At 63.6% G+C, this 21,425-nt stretch overlaps 1 protein-coding gene across 13 annotated transcripts in view; it reads left to right on the top strand.

Moving 5' to 3' along the window:
* Positions 1-21,425, top strand: part of SMARCA4 (SWI/SNF related BAF chromatin remodeling complex subunit ATPase 4) — a 109,959-nt gene that overhangs the window by 31,333 nt on the left and 57,201 nt on the right. For 8 of the 13 annotated variants that reach the window (XM_070059119.1, XM_070059126.1, XM_070059125.1 and 5 more), the window contains exons 2-12: positions 4,885-5,137; positions 6,619-6,751; positions 7,299-7,703; positions 7,802-7,900; positions 8,733-8,991; positions 10,334-10,460; positions 12,161-12,334; positions 12,795-12,968; positions 13,814-13,981; positions 14,058-14,108; positions 21,252-21,382. In XM_070059119.1, the coding sequence (XP_069915220.1) occupies positions 4,885-5,137; positions 6,619-6,751; positions 7,299-7,703; positions 7,802-7,900; positions 8,733-8,991; positions 10,334-10,460; positions 12,161-12,334; positions 12,795-12,968; positions 13,814-13,981; positions 14,058-14,108; positions 21,252-21,382 (1,974 nt within the window). The remainder of the gene's footprint in view (positions 1-4,884; positions 5,138-6,618; positions 6,752-7,298; positions 7,704-7,801; positions 7,901-8,732; positions 8,992-10,333; positions 10,461-12,160; positions 12,335-12,794; positions 12,969-13,813; positions 13,982-14,057; positions 14,109-21,251; positions 21,383-21,425) is intronic. The other 5 variants (XM_070059127.1, XM_070059121.1, XM_070059117.1 and 2 more) reach the window with 2 other exon arrangements.

The following is a 21,425-nucleotide window of genomic DNA, read 5'->3' as shown; positions in this document are numbered from 1 at the left end:
TTCCTTCTGGTTCCTCCTCCACACATCTGTGCACAAGGGCTGGCTCATGCTTTAACAAAAACAAAAAGGAAGGAGGAAAATGTGTGCTTATTGAGATCTCCCATCTGCTCGTTCACTCCCCAGATGTCCACGATGTCTGGTTCTCCCACCTCCATGTGCCGTCACTGCTGCCCCCATGGTGTGCCTAGCGGGTAGCTGGAGTTGACTCCAATCTGGGTGTCTGATACGGAATGGGGGCCTTTGTTTAAAGATTTATTTATTTGTTTGAAAGAGTTAGAGAGGGGGAGAGATCTTCTGCCTGCTGGTTCATTCTCTAAATGGCCTCTGGCCTGGGCTGGGCCAGACTGAATTCAGGAGCCAGGTCTCCCATGCAGGTGCAGGGGCACTTGGTCCATCTTCCACTGCTTTCCCAGGCGCGTTAGCAGGGAGTGGGATTGGAAGTGGAGCAGCCAGGATGCGAAGTGGCGCCCACATGGGATGCTGGCATCGCAGATGGCAGCGTAACCTGCTGTGCCGCAGCACCGGCCCCCACTGTGCTTTTTTAATGGTGTCAAGGCGGCAGCACCCCGGTTTGTGGTTGTGTTCTGAGTGCCAGGAAATGGAGGTGTTTCTCAGACAAGGTGGCACGATGGGGCCGTTAGCTTCTAGGTCCTCCGGCGCTGGCTCCCTGGGACCCTCTTTTGGTCTCACGGCCTCCTGACCGTTTGACCGAATGCGTTAGCGTTCACCTTCTGGATCCCTGCCCCAGTGCTCTGACGCCCGATCGCACTCCTGGCTGCCTGCCCGAAGCCCGGGGCTCTGCCCCAGATGTACCCGGGCCACGCGTATCGGGATGGGTTCCCAGACACAGGTGCACAGGTGCGGTCGTTCTGCCCCCGCTGGGTGGGTCGCCCAGGTGTGCGGTCCACCTAGGTGCCGAGCCCAGTTCCCTTCCCAGTGACAGTCACACGGGGACTCGCGGCAGGAGCGCGTGCAGCGGCCTTAGGGAGGACCTTGTCGATCCAGGCATTCGCTGAGGACATGAGTTCTTCAATCTGAAGGAGCAGGGGTGTTCCCGGCCCTCCGACCCCACCTCCCCGCAGCTCCTGCAGAGCCACTGTAGCAACACACAGACTGAAGTTCACGAGGCTCAGGACTAGAGGTGGGGAATGCAGCAGGTCTGGCGAGGGCTGTCACGGTGTGTGGTCTCCCGGAGGAAGCAGAAGTGTGTGTAGAGGATTCGGCCCACGGGGCGGCCTCGCTCCTGTAAAGCACGCCTGGGCCTTTAGAAGCATGATGTCGTCCAGCCCGCATGGCGCAGGCCCCTCCTGGGCCACAGCAGGTGAACCTGGGGCCACACTGAAGCTGTAGCTTGTAGCTTTGCAGCTCTCAGCAGCACGGGGCCCAACCCAGCCCCTCAGGAAGGGTCTGCTGGCCAGGAGGAGCTGGCTGAGGGCCTAGGACACAGTGTCGTGGCAGAGCAGCCCAATCCCAGCGTCTGTCACCTGGACAGCTCCATGGCCTCCCGCTGACCCCCAGTGTGGCCTCTGGGCCTCAGGAACCCTTGAGGGTCCTGGCACGAGCGTGGCAGTGAGGGCTTGTGAACAAATTCGGTTGTCACCACCAAGTGGCCCAAGGCCCCGCTGCCCCCTCAGCTAGGTCTGCTTTCTCTGTGATTTCTTTGGGACTTGGACAGATATGCAGTTTTTTTTTTTTTTTTTTAAGATTTATTTATTTATTTATTTATTTGAAACTCAGAGTTACACAGAGAGGAGAGGCAGAGAGAGAGAGAGAGGTCTTCCATCCGATGGGTCACTCCCCAGTTGGCTGCAGTGGCCAGAGCTGCCTTGATCCAAAGCCAGGAGCTTCCTCTGGGTCTCCCACGCAGCGCAGGGACCCAAGGACTTGGGCCACCTTCTGCTGCTTTTCCAGGCCGAGCAGAGAGGTGGATAGGAAGAGGAGCAGCCGGGACCGGAACCGGCGCCCATTTGGGATGCTGGTGCTGCAGGCCAGGGCGTCAACCCGCTGCGCCACAGGGCTGGCCCCAGCTCTGCAGTTCTGTCACATGCCCCTGGGTGTCCCCTTCCCTCCTGTGTCCTCCTGATCTCGGGGTAGCCACCTGTTGTTCTGGATAGGACCCCAACCCCCAAGACGTTAACCATCAGGAGCAACCTGGTTGCTCGAGCATCACGCACGTTGGAAATCTTCATGAACAGACTGCACAGAGAGTGCAGAGGAGGGAGCTGCCCGGGCGCCCAGGAGGGAGTGCCGTGCCCGCCGCCCGGGCCGAAGCAGCTCTGCTCGCGCTGCCAGCCAGCGTCGTGAAGATGGGAGTGGACAGCTCGCAAAGCCCGTGCCCAGCAGCAGGGCGACAGGTGCACCGATGCCACCTGCCTCGCTTCCTGTCTGGAGCCGGTGACTGGCGGGACTCCTCACGGTGGCTGCCAAAGAGCCCCTCCCCCGAGGCTGGGTTGGCCGGCCTCATCCACCCACGATCCCTGCAGCTGCACACCTGTGAGCAGGGCGCCTCGTGTGTGCAAACAGGCAGCAAGGTAAGACAGTACAAGGAGGGGCCCCGCCCCCACTGCCACGCTGCGTGTGCCAGCACTCGCTCAGGTCGGCCGAGCCCTGCCGGTTGTGCTGCTCGGGACGCTCGGTCTCACGAGGCGTCTGCCTTCCGGACCAGGAAGGCGAGTGCTGACGGTGGCACTGCAGAGACAGATGTCGTGTCACACGCCTGTCGTTAAACCTGTGCGGGCTTCGCCGTACTGAGGCAGTCCTCAGTGCACCTGTGCGTGGCGCTGAAGCTAGGGCTGCGACGGCATCACACGACACGATGGAGAAGTTGGGACGCGACGCGCAGGCTGCCTTTGGAAGAGCTTTAGCCTGGGGGTCACTTCCAGTGCCTGCCCGTGGCACGTGCACCGTTAGAAGAAACGTTTTCTCCGGAGGGCCTGATGGTCCTGGCCGTTGGCTTCGGTTTTCCTGAATTAGGATAAAGACCTTCCAGTGAGAAAGCAGCCGCGTGGTGCAGGGTTGGGGAAGCATTGGCAGGACTGTTGTCCCTTTCCCACCTGAGGGACTTGGGGGACGGAGGGCCCAGAGGCGAGCCTGCATCCGGGGCCAGTGTCCTGTGACGCTGCCATCCCATGTGAGCACTGCCGCAGGTCCCGGCTAGTGCCCCTGGGAAAGCAGCAGGTGCTGGCCCAAGGGAAGGTGCCCTTACCCACGTGGAAACCCAGATGGAGCTCCTGGCTCTTGGTTTCAAACTGGCCCAGCCTTAGCTGTTGCAGGCGTCTGGGGAGTGAACCAGCAGATGGAGATCTCTCCCGGTGTGTGTGTGTGTGTGTGTGTTTCAAAGTAAAACAAAAACGGGGAGGGGGGCAACAGAAACCAGACCCAGGTTTGTGACACGCCTGGTTATAGAGATGGGCTGTTAAAAGCTCAGGATGCCTCCAGACAAGGTTGGAATTTGCGCTCTGAAGACTGTTAGACAGTAAAATGGTCAAAGGGAAGATCAGCTGAGGGCAGCTTTGCCCAGGACAGACCGAGAAATCCCAGTGAGTGTGGTGGAACAGCCTAAAAGGGAGATGGGTCCTGGTGGCGACACCTGGGAGGCCCACCTGGATGCTGTGTAGCCAGGGTGTGGAGTCCTGGCCCTGCTCCTCGAGGGGACCTTGGTGGCTTCTTGCTGCCCCCTGCAGGCGCAGCAAGATCTTGCACTCTGTCGAGAGTGGGCCCTGGTAGGTTGGAGTTTCTGTTCTTTGTGTTCCCAGACACCCACGATGGGAGTGGGTGCCCCCACCCCCCGCAGGAGGGAGGTAGCTAACCAGAGGTGTGTGCAAGGCTGCGCGTTGGTCCACCAGGGCCGCTGTTCACGATGTACCTGGACCCGGAGGTGTGTAAACCACAGAAACCCGCGTCTCGCTTCTGGAGGCCGCGCAGCGCAGGGACAAGGCCTGGCGAGTGCGCGCTCCGCGCGGGGGCAGGGCTGCCTCTCCAGGGCCGCTGTCTGCGTGGTCGGGCCTTGTCCCTGAGCTCTGCCGGAGCCCTCCCCAAGGCCCCACTTCCTGACGGCGTCCCAGTAGGGATTCGGGGCCACAGCCATGCAGCTGCGGCAGACTGAGCTGCCCGAGCAGCGACCCCTCGCCCCGGGGGATGTCTGTGAATGCTGGAGCTGGCGTGTTCCGCCAGCGCTGCTGGGTTTCGGTTGTCAGCAGCGTGTGAACATCCCTCTTGCAGTGTGGGCGACTGCGTGGTGCCGCTGTGTGTGGTGTGTTCCTGTCAGCGGGCTGGCTTTCAGGCTTCAGGCCTGTGTTTGTTTTGCGAGGGGCTTGGCCTCTGCCCTCAGTGGAAGCCACCGTCACGTGCCAGGAGCGTGCTCGCTGGGATTGCGAGGTCGCAGTCAGGCCTGCTTGAGCCCGGGTCTTGCTCTCCTCTCTGTTAAATAGGGGAGCTGGGGAGTCCTGGGGTGGTGGGCAGGGCAGCTGAGCCCGCTGCCCTCCCGGACGCTCCCTGGGCCGCAGGGGCAGACAGGGCCAGAGCAGTGGGCGGGCCCGAGCCTTGTCTGCGTCCCGCTGATTTGTGTGCCGAGAGGTGTGCAGGTCCTTCACGATGTTTGTGGAAGATGCAGGGTGCAAACACACTTGTATTTTCATGCAAAGATGACGGCCGTGCGTGTGAGGGGTCTTCAGAAAGTTCCCGACAACGGAGTTGTGAAGAAGAGCTCACAGGTGCTCAGTCCAGCGCAGCAAAGGGAACCGGAGCTTTAATTCCGTCTCCTGGCCCCCACGGCGCTTGCTCTGTGGCGAGTCTCGGGAGGGATGTGCTTGGGATTCTCATGGCCCCGGTGTGGCCTGCCCCTGCCACCCCCACACCCCAGGCCTCACGGGTGCTTCTTTCCAGCAGGAGGTCGCCGTCTGCAGCTTCCGGGAAGATGTCCACTCCAGACCCACCCCTGGGTGGGACTCCGAGGCCAGGCCCTTCCCCAGGCCCAGGGCCCTCGCCTGGAGCCATGCTGGGCCCTAGCCCAGGGCCCTCGCCAGGCTCCGCACACAGCATGATGGGGCCCAGCCCAGGGCCGCCTTCGGCTGGACACCCCATCGGGACCCAGGGGCCTGGAGGGTACCCTCAGGACAACATGCATCAGATGCACAAGGTAGGGACCCCTGGGGCGGCAGGCCGTCTCTGCACCCAGCCTCACCCACCCGTACCCCTCGTGCTGTGTGGGACGCTGGGGTACACCACTCTGAGGTTTCCTTCATGAATGGGGAAAATGTCCAGCTCCCTGAAAGAAGGCTGAGGGCGTCAGGCCAGCTCCTGCAGCAGGGGCGCGGGCGCCTTTATACACCCAGCGCCACCCCCTGACCTTGCCCGAGACTGCAGGAGTGGGTGCTGTGGCCAGTGAGGTGAAAGATCCTCTTCCCAGTGGGGCCCCTGGATGACCAGAGACACCCTGCCAGCTCCTCCCTGCCCAGTTCACAGTGAGCAAGCAGGGTCTCAGTGAGCCCCTCCCTCCCTCCCTCCCTCCCTCCCTCCCTCCCTCCCTCCCTCCCCGTCTCCCTGTGCCCAGGTGTGTGTTGCTCACGGAGCTCCAAACATCTAGGGGTTCCCCTTCCTGCCCTCCCCGTCCCCGGACCCAGGTCCACTGTGGCGCAGTACCCGAGCAGCGCCCTCACTCCTGGACGCTGCTGGTGACAGCCTGCACCTGCTGCTTCCCGATTTGCAGGCCACGCCTCCTCCAGCACAGACCCCACCTTCCCTCTGCCCATCTTGCTTCTCCCTGCTGGGGGGGACAGACAGGCACGCACTCACTCCATGCCCCTTCAGCCGGAGCCTGTCAGAGCCTGCCGTGTGCCCAGCACCCACCCCCGAGAACGCTCCCCTCCTGTGCAGGGTGCCAGCCTGTTGGATGGAAAGCCGGCCGGCAGTACTTGTGGCTTCTGGGGAATGGGCAGAGCAGGCCCTTGCCTCGTGGTCAGATCCACCTCGTGCCCTGCGTGAAGCTGCCCCCCACCCCCGGCCTCCTCCCTGCCCCCATGTCCTGGGCACACACTGAGCTGGTTTGACTTTGATCGCTTGCTGGCACTTGTATTAACTGGGCCTAGCAGGAGCTGCAGAAGGGTCTCCATCACAGTCCCTGTGGCCAGGGCTTCCCCTGGGGCAGTACTTGCCACTGTGCACTGGAGGCAGCGCGTGCGTCCCTGTCCCACGGAGGTCAGGATCCCCAGTGCAGTGTCGTCGTCCTGGGTGGGAGGGCCTGGGTCCCCAGGCGCGAGCAGCCTCCTCGGGACGTTGAGTGGGGAGCCCGCTCTGCTGGCTGATGCTGCCCCCTGGCCAGGGCCTGTTGCCACTGACCGTGTGTCCGTGGTCCGTGCCATTCTGCCCGTCTGCCGACTCGTCTCCCTGGCCCGGATGCTTCAGGCCTGTCTCCCAGGGGGCCGCCTCACCACTGGCGTCCATTCTGCCCATCTGCCTCGATGCTTAAATAGGTTTCAGATGAGCCTGGAGTGACGCCGCTGCTCACGCTGACTGCCGGCGGTGGGTGGGCGTTTGGGTGATGTTGAACTAGCCTGGGCGGAGCTTTGCCACCTCTTCCTGTCCTCCGTGCTGATCCTGTCTCGTTGCCACCTCTCACAGCCGATGGAGTCCATGCACGAGAAGGGCATGTCGGACGACCCGCGCTACAACCAGATGAAAGGAATGGGGATGCGGTCGGGCGGCCACGCAGGGATGGGGCCCCCGCCCAGCCCCATGGACCAGCACTCCCAAGGTACCTCTGGGCGTCTTTCGTGCCTTGGGTTGGAGCCCCAAGTTGGTTTTCCTCATCGGGGTGCTTCTCACTGGACTCGGGAAAGGCCAGAGGGGTCCCTCCAAGGATCCCTCCTGCAGCTCACCTTGGCCCTCCTACCCTGGAGCAGCCCTAGGAGGACGGGCTCTGGGGGGCCGACCCGCAGGGTGGGGCTGGGGGGAGAGGCAGGCTCCCGACCCTCTGAGAAGCGATGGGGCAGGTGGGCCGCAGAGGTGAGGGGTGCCGAGCCCACCGTGGCGAGGTGAGGGTTGTGCGTCTGGCCCACCTGAAGACCTGCGCCCCACCCGGCTGCGGGCCCAGCACTGTCCTCACGCCCATGGAAACCTGAGCCAGCCACGCCGGCCCTGCAGGCTGCCCGGCTGAGGCCGTGACGGGGTCGTGTGCTCCCTGGCTGCCTCTTGCGTGTCTCACGAGAAGGAGGTCCTGGGTCCACTTCCTTCTCCGGGTACGAGCCATGCAACTGTGCACGCGGGCCGCCAGGTGACCGTGGTCTGGCCTTTCCCCACAGGTTATCCCTCACCTCTGGGTGGCTCCGAGCACGCCTCCAGCCCGGTTCCAGCCAGTGGCCCGTCCTCAGGCCCCCAGCTGTCCTCTGGACCAGGAGGAGCCCCGCTGGATGGTGCTGACCCCCAGGCTTTGGGGCAGCAGAACCGGGGCCCAACTCCGTTCAACCAGAACCAGCTGCACCAACTGCGGGCCCAGATCATGGCCTACAAGATGCTGGCCAGGGGGCAGCCGCTCCCCGACCACCTGCAGATGGCTGTGCAGGGGAAGCGGCCGATGCCCGGGATGCAGCAGCAGATGCCGACACTACCTCCACCCTCTGTGTCCGCCACAGGCCCCGGGCCCGGCCCTGGCCCCGGCCCCGGCCCCGGCCCGGGACCAGCACCTCCAAATTACAGCAGGCCCCACGGTAAAGAAGGCCTGCCCTCCAGGCTCGGGGGTGGGGAGGTGGCCCTGGGCGCCATCCGTGGGTGTAGTCTAACTCTTGCTTGTTTCTTTCTGTGTTAGGTATGGGAGGGCCCAACATGCCCCCCCCAGGCCCCTCAGGCGTGCCTCCTGGGATGCCAGGGCAGCCCCCCGGAGGGCCCCCCAAGCCCTGGCCTGAAGGTGAGTCTGCTTCTCTCTCTCTGTGCCCTGTCTGTGCTCTGCCTCCCTGTCATGAGCCTGGTGAGGGGGGAGGGCCCAGGATAGTCAACCCAAATGGGACCCGTGCCCTCTGCTCTCCTCTGGCTCACCCGTCCCTGGTCAGTCCCGGAGGCTGCGGTTTGGGTCCACTCCACGATTCCAGAATATCCTGGGGTCTTAAACCAGTAAGAAGAGCAGAGTGAGTGCGCGGTGGGGGAGCCCCCCCCCCCGAAGCCCTGCCTGTGGGAGGCAGACAGGGTGACTGTGGCCTCTGCTGATTACCCCCTCCAGCCCCGTGTGGTGCACCTGGGCCGTATTTCAGGGTTGAGACTGGGGGTGGGGCTGTGTGGACTTGTCCCTGCCGTCTCGGAGCCTGAGGCTCATCAATGGGCATGGAGAGCCTGCCGCGCGGCTGGAGCTCACCTGGGGCTCACCTGGGACTGGGGTGCGGGGCCTCAGCGTGGGTCTGCGGGGGGCCTGCTCCCAGGGCATCTGGGGAGCTGTGGGTAGTGCCACAGCCCTTAGGACAGCCTCTTCCCACGCACCCACTCCTGTCATGAAGCTGAAAGCAGAGGAGGCCAGGGCGAGGCGACCACAGGGACGGGCAGCACAGCCCCCTGCCCGCACTGCACGGGGCGGCCGTGCCCGGGCTGCTCCGGCTGCTGTCTCAGTCAGAGCTGGGCTGCTGTGTCTCTGGAGCTGACATCCCGTGTGTGCGCACAGGCAGGAGTCTCTGTCCCCCGGGCGGTGCGGTGCCCTGTGGACTTGGCGTTTCCCCCGCACCGGACGCTGAGCCCACACCTGCCTTCCCCAGGACCCATGGCGAATGCTGCTGCCCCCACAAGCACCCCTCAGAAGCTGATCCCCCCGCAGCCCACGGGCCGCCCCTCACCCGCGCCCCCCGCCGTCCCGCCCGCCGCCTCGCCCGTGATGCCGCCCCAGACGCAGTCGCCGGGGCAGCCGGCGCAGCCGGCCCCCATGGTGCCGCTGCACCAGAAGCAGAGCCGCATCACCCCCATCCAGAAGCCCAGGGGCCTGGACCCCGTGGAGATCCTGCAGGAGCGGGAGTACAGGTGAGGTGCGGCTGAAGGCCATGGGCATGGCGCCGCGTCCCCCGGGTGTGCTGTGTCTGCCGCGGGCAGGTGCGGGCTGTGCAGCGGGGGCTGTGCCCACCGTCCCCGGCCTGCGGCCTCGCTCCCTCTCCGTCCTTTGTCCTGGATGTGCAGTGTTCCGGCTCGGGCTCTGCCGCCATCTGTGGGGCCGGGCCCCTGGCCGACTGGACAGGGTGGCTTCCTCTTCCTGTTAGGTCAGTGTCATGATAGGCACTTGCGTAGGTCGCGTGTCATGCACATGCGTGTCAGTGTCAGTCCCCGATAGTCCTGGAGTGCTGGGGGCCCTGCTGTAGGAGGGGCGGAGCCGTGCTGTTACCTGCCCTCCGAGCAGTAGCCTGGCAAGCTGTGCGCTGGCCCCTCTCAACTTTCCACAGCAAGCCCCCTCGGCACTGGCACACGCAGGTCGGAAATACCCACTCTGCACCGCGGGGGCCTGGATCCCTCCCCGAGGGTCCCCCACCTCCCCGTCTCGTTCCGGGTGTTTATGGTGCACTTCCTCCCTGGTGTAGAAGCATGAGCTCCCCAGGGTAGGCCTGGGCCTCCTTCACTGTTTACCTCCAGCCCTGCTTGTTGAGTCTGCCCGCGCCTTCGGGGCCTGACCTGTCCCCTGCACCTGCCCCCACCAGACCTGGCAGCCCCTGGAGCACTGCTCACCTGCCCACCTCCCCACCGCCCCACCTGCCCCTGCAGCCCTGCCAGCAGCCACAGGCCTGACTGCCCTGTCTGCTCTGGGAATGCTTTTTCTCTTTAGCCCTCGCCCAACACTGACCTCGCCCAGCCCGCTCTTGCTCTTTGCATTTGATTAACTTGTCAGACTCCTTCCTGCCCCAGGGTCCTGGCCCAGTGCAGCCCTGGCCCTCCTTGTGGCCACTTGGGCCACACCTGAGCTCACCTCCTGGAGACCTCTCCCCACAGCCCTGCAGCTTGGTGGCTGCTTGGATTTTCAGCCCCCTCTAGGGCCCAGTGTCCTATGAGGCTTCGCATCTGAAACAGTAGCTGGTGCACAGTAGGTGCTCAGTCAAGGGTGAGACAGAGGAAGAGGACCCCCCTGTTGACCTCCAGTGAGCCCGGGACGGTGGCACCCAGGGCCTGGGGTGAACAGATGGGGCCCCTGAGGCCCACGGCCACTCCTCCCGGCCTGCGGGGGCGGGGCCTCGGGCCTCCTGACCGGAGGTTGGCTCCCACTGCTGAGACTCCAGGGCTCAGGGCTGCGGCCTAGGATGCGTCCTTGGGAGGCTGCCCAGGGCTTCCTAGGCAGGGCCCTGCAGAGGGGCCGCCTTCTCACTGCCTCTCCCCGCCCCAGGCTGCAGGCTCGCATCGCACACCGAATCCAGGAACTTGAAAACCTCCCCGGGTCCTTGGCCGGGGATCTGCGAACCAAAGCGACCATTGAGCTCAAGGCCCTCAGGCTGCTGAACTTCCAGAGACAGGTGGGCTGAGTGCTGGGGCTGCTCCCTGGGGGCTGGGGCTGCTCCCTGAGTGCTGGGGCTGCTCCCTGGGGGCTGGGGCTGCTCCCTGAGTGCTGGGGCTGCTCCCTGAGTGCTGGGGGCTGCTCCCTGGGGGCTGGGGCTGCTCCCTGAGCACTGGGGCTGCTCCCTGGGGGCTGGGGCTGCTCCCTGGGGGCTGGGGCTGCTCCCTGAGGGCTGGGGTGCTGCTCCCTGGGGGCTGGGGCTGCTCCCTGGGGGCTGGGGCTGCTCCCTGAGCACTGGGGCTGCTCCCTGGGGGCTGGGGCTGCTCCCTGGGGGCTGGGGGCTGCTCCCTGAGGGCTGGGGTGCTGCTCCCTGAGCGCTGGGGCTGCTCCCTGGGGGCTGGGGCTGCTCCCTGGGGGCTGGGGCTGCTCCCTGAGCGCTGGGGCTGCTCCCTGGGGGCTGGGGCTGCTCCCTGGGGGCTGGGGGCTGCTCCCTGAGGGCTGGGGTGCTGCTCCCTGAGCGCTGGGGCTGCTCCCTGAGTGCTGGGGCTGCTCCCTGGGGGCCGGGGCTGCTCCCTGAGTGCTGGGGGGCTGCTCCCTGAGTGCTGGGGCTGCTCCCTGGGGGCTGGGGCTGCTCCCTGGGGGCTGGGGCTGCTCCCTGGGCGCTGGGGTGCTGCTCCCTGAGCGCTGGGGCTGCTCCCTGAGTGCTGGGGCTGCTCCCTGGGGGCTGGGGCTGCTCCCTGAGGGCTGGGGTGCTGCTCCCTGAGTGCTGGGTGCTGCTCCCTGGGTGCTGGGTGCTGCTCCCTGGGGGCTGGGGGCTGCTCCCTGAGTGCTGGGTGCTGCTCCCTGAGTGCTGGGGCTGCTCCCTGAGTGCTGGGGTGCTGCTCCCTGAGTGCTGGGTGCTGCTCCCTGGGGGCCGGGGCTGCTCCCTGGGGGCCGGGGCTGCTCCCTGGGGGCTGGGGGCTGCTCCCTGGGGGCTGGGGCTGCTCCCTGGGGGCTGGGGCTGCTCCCTGAGTGCTGGGGCTGCTCCCTGAGTGCTGGGGGCTGCTCCCTGAGTGCTGGGCCGCTGCTCCCTGGGCGCTGGGGCGCTGCTCCCTGGGCGCTGGGGCGCTGCTCCCTGGCCATTCGCACGTGTGCGCACACTCACACTCACGCAAGGGCGCTGTTGGTCCCCTGTGCCTGCCCTGCGGCCCAGTGGGTGGTGGGAGGGGTTGCCCTTGAGGCTTTCCCTAAGCGGGGGCTTCCCTCTGGCACGGTTGCCCGGTGGGGGATGAGACTCGAGCGGCCCCTCTCCAAGGGGTGCTGTCTTCTGGGGGTCCGTAAGGACCTCTGTGTGTTGTGGGAGGCCCACTGCAGGCTTGAGGCACGCCAGGGCCCTCTGCTGGGCTCCAGATGGTCATTGCTCCGTGCCGCCTGCCGGTGGCTCCTGCCATCCGCTCTCTGCATACAGATCGGTGCCTGAGCATCTTTTTAGAGATGACCCGGAATGGGCGTTGAGCCCAGCACCTCCCACGTCGGGTGCTGGGGTTCCTTCTCCCACGTCCTGCTGATGCGGGCCCCGAGGGGCATCAGTGACGGACTCACAGTCCGGTCTCAGGTGCCGTCGTTCTGGGAGTGAGCCGGCGGGGTGGGGCTGTTGGTCTCGGAGGCGGCAGCACCGGCGTGGCGTGGCGTGGCGTGGTGTGGCGTGCACGGTGCCAGCGTCTCCTGTTCCTCCCGAAGCTGCGCCAGGAGGTGGTGGTGTGCATGCGGAGGGACACAGCGCTGGAGACGGCGCTGAACGCCAAGGCCTACAAGCGCAGCAAGCGCCAGTCCCTGCGCGAGGCGCGCATCACCGAGAAGCTGGAGAAGCAGCAGAAGATCGAGCAGGAGCGCAAGCGGCGCCAGAAGCACCAGGTGCGTCCCGGCCGGCGCCCCCGCGCCGCGCGCGGCCTCGTCTCGGCTGTGACGGTCGCCCCTGTCTGCCGAGTTAGCTTTGTGTTGGTAAAAATTACCGCACGTTGGTGTGTGTTTAGGTACTGCTGAAACACGGCAGATGTCAACCTTGTATTCCATCTCAGCCTGTCCCCCGTTCCCCTGTTTGGGCACACATAGCATATTTTACAGCTCTCAGAATTTAAAAAAAAAAATCCCGCTAGAACAGGCGTTCTTGGCCCTCCAGGTTTTCTGGACTGATCTTGGACATATTCTTACAATATGCACTGGGTTTTGTCAGGACACGGGGCCGGGCCTCCTAGCAGGCAGCGGCACAGTCTCGCTGCGCTTACGTCTCGATGAGCGCGTGGTCCTCCTCGGGGGAGCGCCCTTGCCAGTGGCGTCCCCCGAGCGGTCAGCGCCCCCTTGGCGTCACCCACAGGAGTACCTCAACAGCATCCTGCAGCACGCCAAGGACTTCAAGGAGTACCACAGATCCGTCACGGGCAAGATCCAGAAGCTCACCAAGGCGGTGGCCACGTACCACGCCAACACGGAGCGGGAGCAGAAGAAGGAGAACGAGCGGATCGAGAAGGAGCGCATGCGCAGGCTCATGGTGCGTCCCGGCCCCAGCCCGGCCCGCTCAGCTGGCTCGCGCCCGGTCCAGTAGGGGCTGGGTGAGAGGTGGGCAAAGGGGAAAACAGGCGTGGGTTGGGGGCAGAGACCCCTGCCTCAGACCTGACCACGAAGGGGCCACGGGACCCAGGCCCGTCGGCTGCCCTGCACATTGGGTCAGGGGGCACAGGGGGAGCAGTGGAGACCCCCCAGTAGTCTGTTGGGCCGTGGGGGAAGAGGGCGCTGCAGGAGACGGAACTCGGCCCCTGCCCTCCTGGGCTTCAGATAGCCCGGGTGAAACACAGGAGGGGGTTTTATGTGAAGATGAGTGCAGGGAAGGGCAGGACTCAGGCAAGGGCGTGGGGTGGACAGGAGGCCTCACCACCAGAGGCCTGCAGGGCAGGCGTGACCCAGGGTGCACGGTCTGGGGACAGGAGGGTGGCAGCATGCTGCATGTGGCGTCCAGCAAGTGCCTCGGGTCCCAGGCCCCCGAGATGGGAGGTCCGAGCACCTCGTGTGGGGCAGGTGGATCCCCACGGCCTGCCAGGAGGGCTCTGGGCCCGAGGGCGCCCCTGCCGAGGTGTGGCAGTGCTGTCGTGTGGACCAGCTGGAGGAAGGGCTGGATTTGGGGGTGTGTCTCATGGACGGAGAAGGCGGGACTTGGGGCCTTTGCGGTGGCTCCTTGCAGGGCCCTCAGGTGCTGGCATTGAGGTGATCGTGAGGCGAGTCTAGCGGTGCACCCGGCCCAGCCCTGGCTCGGGACAGCCCGGGAGGGGCTCTGGCTCTGGGTGTGCCTGCCGGGGTGGGGGGGCCGCGTGCCCACTGCTCACCGCCTCGCTCTCGCAGGCCGAGGACGAGGAGGGGTACCGCAAGCTCATCGACCAGAAAAAGGACAAGCGCCTGGCCTACCTCCTGCAGCAGACGGACGAGTACGTGGCCAACCTCACAGAGCTGGTGCGCCAGCACAAGGCCGCCCAGGTGGCCAAAGAGAAGAAGAAGAAGAAGAAGAAGAAGGTACGCCAGGACCCGGGCGGGCGGTGCCCCCCGCTGCAGGCCAGGACAGGGCCTGACTGTCTGCTTCTACTTGCAGAAGGCAGAGAACGCAGAGGGGCAGACGGCGGCCATTGGTCCGGATGGCGAGGTGAGGAGGGGTGTCCCGTGGGCCCCCGGCTGCTCGATCAGGTCTGTGCCACCCTGCAGACCTGCTGCTGTGCGCATGCTGCCTCGCGGTGCCGGCGCTTGGTCGCAGGCCTGGGCGGGAGGTCGGGAGCAGCCTGGAGGCTTGCTGTGTGGCCTTGCCCAGGTTCCCACGGTCACCTGCACCCGTGTCCCAGAGTGGAGCCCATGCAGTTCCGTGACGCGCAGACCTCATGCTGAGGCTTTGCCAGGTGTCCCCCAACTCCCCCACTGCAGCAGAGAGCCGGCTTGCAGCTGCTGGGGCCCTCAGGCCGCGTGGGTCCAGTGGCCCCTCGCTTTTTCTTGTCCGTGTTGACCTTGGCGTTTGGATGTGCAGGCGTCTGACCGTTCCCTCGTGCACACGTTTTTGGGCAGGAGACCTCAGAGTGACCCCGTGTCCTTCACGTGGGGGGTGCATGATGCAGGTCGTGAGGTCACTGCTGATGGCGTCCTTGGCCCTCAGTGCCTGCCGAAGGCGTTTCCTGTTGCAGTGGTCAGGAGCCCTGCAGGCCGGGCTGGAGGCCCGCGCGTGGTGGCTCCTCATGCGCCTGCCCACTCAGCCTCCGTCCTGAGCGCAGTGGTGGCCCTCACTCCCGTCAGCCTTCTGCACTTCCCTCTTGCTGTCTCTTCTCCCCGATTGGTCGGGGGTCATAGGCTGCTAATCCTTTTTTTTTTTTTTTTCAAGATGTATTTATTTATTTGAAAGGCAGTTAGAGAGACAGATGCAGAGAGAGAGAAGTCTTCCACCCATTGGTTCACTCCCCAAAATGGTCACAACAGCCAGGGCTGGGCCAGACCAAAGAGCCAGGAGCCAGGATCTCCTTCCTGGTCTCCCTCGTGGGTGCGGGGCCCAGGAACTGGGGCCGTCTTCTGCTCTCCAGGCGCATTAGCAGGGAGGTGGACTGGAAGTGGAGCAGCTGGGACTCGAACTGGAGTTTGTATGGGATACTGTGCCACGTGCTGGCCCCTCTGAGTGTATTTCTGTGAGAAGCAGAGGCACAGAGGACTCCCGTCCGTCGATTCACTCCCCCAGTGCCTGTGATGGCTGAGGGCAGGGGAGTGGCCAAAGCCAGGACCCTGGAACTCAGTGCAGGTCTCCCGCGTGGGTGGTAGGAGCCCAGCCGCGAGCCATCAGTCTGTCTCCCAAGACCGACGTTAGCGCCAAGCTGGGAGTCGGGAGCTGGAGCTGGAACTCGCACTCAGGCCAGCGTGGTGTGCGGCATCTGCACTTCCACCTCAACTGCTGGGCCGAGCGCACACCCAGCTAATGGGTTCTTGCTTCCTTTATTTTATTTATTTATTTTAGGATTTATTTATTTTGAAAGAGTTACAGAGAAGGAGGGAGAGAGGTATCTTCCATCTGCTGGTTCACTCCCCAGATGACAGCAACAGCTGGGGCTGGGCCAGGCCAAAGCCAGGAGCCTGGAGCTCCATCTGGGTCCCCGCTGTGGGTGCAGGGCCCCAAGCACTTGGGGCGTCTTTCACTGCTTTCCTAAATGCCTCAGCAGAGAGCTGGATCGGAAGTGGAGCAGCCAGGACTTGAGCCGGTGCCCACTCAGGGTGCCAGCTTCCCCGGCGGTGGCTTTACCTGCTGTGCTGCCGTGAGGTCAGCCCTATTCCCTCCCTCCCTCTCTCTCCCTTTCCCTCTCTCTCCCTTCCTTTTTGCATTGAATGCTACTTCTCCTCTGGCCCCTTCCCAGGGTGGGGGTGCCAGCTCCTCGGCCGCCCTTGAGCACTGCCTCCCTCTCCAGCTCCTCACTGCTTTCCTTGCCCAAGCCCTGGGCCGCCATTGCCTCGGGGAGTCCTGGTTTCTTTTATTGGAGAAGAACATTTAGAAACCAAGATGTGGCTGGGTGTGACCACGGCTGGGGGACATCGCTGCTTCCAGGCGCTCCAAGCCAGTGGGTCTAGGAAGTAGGTTATGGCACCTTGCGCCCGCGTTGCCAGTGACGTGTGCCGCTGTCCCCCAGGACCTGTGCCCGCGCCGGCCCCACCCTCACCCAGGTACCCTGTGCGGTATTCACAGAGAACCCACCTACATCCTCCAGTATGTGGGGCCGTCTGCGTAGCTGTCGCTCATGACGCCTAATGCGTGAATGCTACGTGGAATACTGGCCGTGCTGCACAGTCGAGGGACCGCTGGCCAGAATGCAGGTCGTGCGTGTGCGGGCGGACGCGGCTGTTTCTCAGATCGACTGATGTACGGTTGCTTGTCTGTGAACGTAGAACCCGGCAGCGTGGTGGCGGCCGCGTTAGAGATCTGGAGGTCGCACGGCTCTCACAGTAGAGTCCGTCTCCTCAGGGTCATTTCTCGTCTCCCTCTGCATGTCTCTCACATCAGGAGCCTGCACCATCAGCCGGGGTCCAGGATTGGTTTGCTTGTGCGCTTAGTCCTGGACACAGGAAGTGCCTTTGGGGCCGCACAGCTCAGCCACTGTTGGTTGATAGCTCCTCCCGCCGAGGCTGGGTGCTCCTGGTTCTGAGCTCAGGAGGCTCCGGAAGGGGTCTCCCTTCCTACCTGCCTCCGTGCTCCGCTCGGTGCAGCCCGGGCCCCCCACCCCCACCCCCATGCCGATGGGTTTTATGTATTCACTCATCACGGATTTAGATTGAGACACAAGCCTGGTTCCAAAACTCAGAACTGTGCAGTGTGGGCCACCCGAGAGGGGCTCTGTGCTGCCGGCCTGTCTTCCCCATCGTTCCTGCCCGCCCCTGTGGGAGGGAAGGTGTGAGATGTGGAAGGAGGAGGTGTCTCCCGCGCGTGTGCTGGCCAGGCGAGGTGGCAGCAGGGTCTGTCCCCCTGAGCTCCTTGGCCTGCTTTTTTTTTTTTTTTTTTTTTTTTGTAAGATTATTTATTTGAGTTGTAGAGTTACAGAGGCAGAGAGAAAGTCTTCCATCTATCTGCTGGCTCAATCCCCAAATGGCCACAACAGCTGGAGTTGGGCCGATCTGAAGCCAGGAGCTTCATCCAGATCTCCCAAGTACTTGGGCCATCTTCAGCTGCTTTCCTAGGCCATTAGCAAGGAGCTGGATTGGAAAAAGAGCAGCTGGGATTCGAACCGGCGCCCCTGTGGGATGCTTGGCGCTGCAGGCGGCTTTAGCCCACTGCACCCCTGCGCCTGCCCCGTGCCCTCTGTTTTGTAACATCGCTGCCGTAGGGTGGCTGCCGCTAGCGTATTGAATGTGATAATCCTGAAGGAAGGCTTCGTCGCCAGCCATGAAACCGGCTCCCTCGTGGCCTGCACAGGTCCCTGGCTGGGCTTCACCTCCTGGTTTGCTGGAGCCGTCCGGGCCCACCTGACCCAGTGAGGCCCCCACCGGGTGCTTCCCCCGCCAGGCCGGGCGTCCTCTCTTCCCGTGGCATGCTGACAGGCGTGGAGTGAGCGCGCCATTCCGTCCGTGGCCGTGGAGCTGGTGTCCTCCGCTGGCGCACCTGCTGTGGGAAGCATCCGAGGACCTCACGTTCTGCTGCTGCCGTGTCCCAGGGTGTCCCAGACTTCCCTTCTGCCCTGCTGGGGCCTGGGGTCCGGGGGCCCAAGGGAGCTGGCAGCAGGGTCAGTTCCTGGCAACAGGGGCGTCCTCCACACTGGAGCACTGTTGTCATCACGAGGAGCCCACCCTCAGGCCCTCCTCTGACCCCTCCGAGGGGCGTCGTGTTGGAGGTCAGGGCCTCTAACCTGTTAGTGGCCGGGCCCCTCCGGGGGGCTTCGTGTTGGAGGTCAGGGCCTCTAACCTGTTACTGGCCGGGCCCCTCCGGGGGGCGTCGTGTTGGAGGTCAGGGCCTCTAACCTGTTACTGGCCGGGCCCCTCCGAGGGGCGAGGGGCTTCGTGTTGGAGGTCAGGGCCTCTAACCTGTTAGTGGTCGGGCCCCTCTGAGGGGCGTCGTGTTGGAGGTCAGGGCCTCTAACCTGTTAGTGGCCGGGCCCCTCCGAGGGGCGTCGCGTTGGAGGTCAGGGCCTCTAACCTGTTAGTGGTCGGGCCCCTCTTAAGGGCGTCGCGTTGGAGGTCAGGGCCTCTAACCTGTTAGTGGTCGGGCCCCTCCGAGGGGCGTCATGTTGGAGGTCAGGGCCTCAGTGTATAGATTTGGGGATGCAGAATTCGGTCCGTAGCAGATGCACAGGTTCCCGGGGGGCCAGAGTCCCAGGGGGAATGGCTGGGCCAGGTAACCCGGACACATCTGTATCTGCAGCAGCCTTTTCATTGATGTAGCGATTTTACACCTGAGGGGGCTCCAGAAATCACGTGGGAAAATGCAGAGAAGGTAAGTTTTTTGTGGCATGAAGAATCGCGAATTCCATGCATAGTTTCTTCATAATGCGCAGTTTTTGTGAACTCTTTAAAGATCCTTGTTATATGTGGATACTAGAATTTTTTAAAAAAAGATTTGAAAGAACTTACAGAGAAGGAGAGGCAGAAGCAGAGTGAGAGGGAGGGAAGGAGAGAGGGAGAGACAGAGAGGTGTCTTCTAGCCGCTGGGTCACTCCCCAAATGGCCACAACAGCCAGGGCTGGGCCAGGCTGCAGCCAGGAGCTCCATCCGGGTCTCCCACATGGTTGCAGGGGCCCAAGGACTTTTGTCATTCTCCGCTGCTTCCCTGGGTACATGAGCAGGGAGCTGAGCTGGAAGTGGAGCAGCCGGCTCACGAACCACTGCACACAGGCGGCGGCTTTAGCTGCTGCAGCACAGCGCTGGCCCCATCAGGGAACCTTGCGAGTGCCCCTCTATGAGGGCCAGTGGCGCTCAGGTGCACGTGTGCGGGCGTGGTGATCCGATCAGGGAACGTGCGTTTCCATCACCCCAGGCGTGGGGCGTCTCTGTCGGGGGAATGCTGGGCACTGTACCCCAGCCGTGTGCGGTGAAGGGTGCAGGGAGTTGTCACCCATGGTGGAGCCGCTGTGCTGCCCAACATTAAACCGACTGCATGGCCCTGCTGTGGCCATCCTCGTTCCGTCTGCGTCAAGTAATTTTTTAAAAACATTTGTTTCATGTACCTGAAAGGTAGAGTAAGAGAGAGGGAGAGACAGAGGTCTTCCATCTGCTGGCTCGCTCCCCATATGGCCGCAACAACCAGGACTGGACCAACCAGGTCGAAGCCAGGAGCCAGAGTCTTCTTGGTCTTCCACGTGGATGCAGGGGCCCAAGCACTTCGGCCATCCTCCGCTGTCTTCCCAGGCGCCTTAGCACCAATGGATCGGAAGAGGAGCAGCCGGGGCTCAAACCGGCACCCGTGTGGGATGTTGGCACGTGGCTTTACTTGCTTTGCCGCAATGCTGGCCCGTGACAAGAAATTTTATTGGAAATGTTCCGTTGAATCCTTGCGGAAGGTTGTGGCTGGCATGGAACTACTCCAAAGCCACTTGGGAGAGCTGGGGCCGGCCACTCCCGGAGCGTCGTTCAGGGCTCTGGAGGAGGTGGTGCAGCTGTGTGCGCCGGCCGCGTCGCTCGCCTGCTGCTGTCTTGGGCTTGGCTCTACTTTCGAATCTCCTTGGGCGCTTTCTGGAATCGGCAATGCCTGAACCTCACTCTGTAGCCGTTCCCAGAATCCTGGGCTGCTGGAAGCCCCTGACTGAGGAAGCTGAGGGGCCCATGGATGGGCCAGGGACGGCAGCAGCCCGCAGGTGGGCAGCACTGCAGTGAGCTGTCGGCTGCGTGGAGGCGACCTCGCGGCTCCCAGCCCTGCTGACGGGGAGCACACAGACACCAAGGCTTAAACCAGAAGTCTTCGCCAGTAAATTTTATTTTCTTAGTGTTTTTATTTTTTTTTTTTTTCAAAGATTTATTCATTCACTTGAAAGTTAGAGCTACACAGAGAGAGAAGGAGAGGCAGAGAGAGAGAGGTCTTCCATCCGCTGGTTCACGCCCCAACTGGCCACAACGGCTGGAGCTGCACAGATCCAAAGCCAGGAGCCAAGAGCCTCCCCAGGTCCTCCCACGAGTGTGCAGGGGCCCAAGGACCTGGGCCATCTTCCATTGCTCTCCCAGGCCACAGCAGAGAGCTGGATGGGAAGTGGAGCAGCTGGGTCTCGAACCAACACCCATATGGGATGTGGGCACTGCAGGCGGCGGCTCTACCTGCTACGCCACAGCGCCGCCCTGTGTTTGTTTTTGTATATCTGGAAGGTAGAGATGGAGACAGCTCCCATCTGCTGGTTCGCGCCTCAGATGCTTGCAGTAGCAGGCGCTGGCCAGGCCAAATGAAGCCATAATAGGGAACCCAAAATGGATCCCCCTGGCGGGTGGCAGGCACCACGCACTTGAGCCATGGCCTGCTGCCTCCCAGGGTGTGTGTGAGCAGGAAGTGGGACTGAAGCAGAGCTGGACTCGGCCTCAGGCTCTGCATTGTGGACTGCCTGTGCCCCACGTTGTTGTGTCAGAACCACTGTGTCAAAAGCCCTCCCCAGTCCCGGAAATGAGAGGGAGACGCCTGTCCTCAGTTGGTCTTACGAGGAATTCGGTACTGGTCACCCAGCAGACCATGTTTTGTGTGCGATGTCTCTGTGAGCTGCTTATGGGAGAATGAGGACCCTCAGTGAAGCCCCCAAGCACGGCACCAGGAGGAATGCTGGGGGCAGAGTGAACTGTGGGTCGCGTGTGCAGGAACGAGGGAGGCAGCGCAGGTGCCTTTAGTCCTCGCCGCTTAGCGTGGTTGATCAGGGAGAGTGCCCGGGCACGCCTGTGGAGAGAGCAGCCTTCCGGCTCGGGGGCGGGGGCGGGGGGCGCACTTCATGCTCTGCGTGTCACCTGTTTGGAAGTTAAACTGCTCCTGTCAGGCCAGAGCAGCGTCTGTGGCTCGGATAAGTGGGCGTGTGGTTTTACCAAATTGTTGACACCCAGAGTCCGCCGGTGTCGGCGAGCATGGGTCCCACAACTGTGGGTGCTGCAGCCTTTTCTGGATCGGGCCTGGCATCTGCACATGGCCTCCCTAGGCGACTGATGCTGCCGATGCAGTGCTGGGTTTGCGGGGGGAGGGAGGGCCCGGGCTGACCGCGCTCCACCGCACTCGGCATCGCCAGCCACGTGTCCTGCCCGTTGCTGACTGTCTCCTGGGGGCCCGAGGTGTGGGGGCCACAGGACAGCACGGCACCTCACTGGAGTAACTGTTTTCCAGCCTCTGGACGAGACCAGCCAGATGAGCGACCTCCCGGTCAAGGTGATCCACGTGGAGAGCGGGAAGATCCTCACGGGCACCGACGCCCCCAAGGCCGGGCAGCTGGAAGCCTGGCTCGAGATGAACCCAGGGTGAGCGTCTGCTGCGTTGTCGGGTGCGGGGTGCCCCGCTGTG

This window comes from Oryctolagus cuniculus, chromosome 16 (assembly GCF_964237555.1).
Source record: "Oryctolagus cuniculus chromosome 16, mOryCun1.1, whole genome shotgun sequence".
Lineage (NCBI taxonomy): Eukaryota > Metazoa > Chordata > Mammalia > Lagomorpha > Leporidae > Oryctolagus > Oryctolagus cuniculus.
This window is presented reverse-complemented; position numbering and strand designations above follow the sequence as displayed.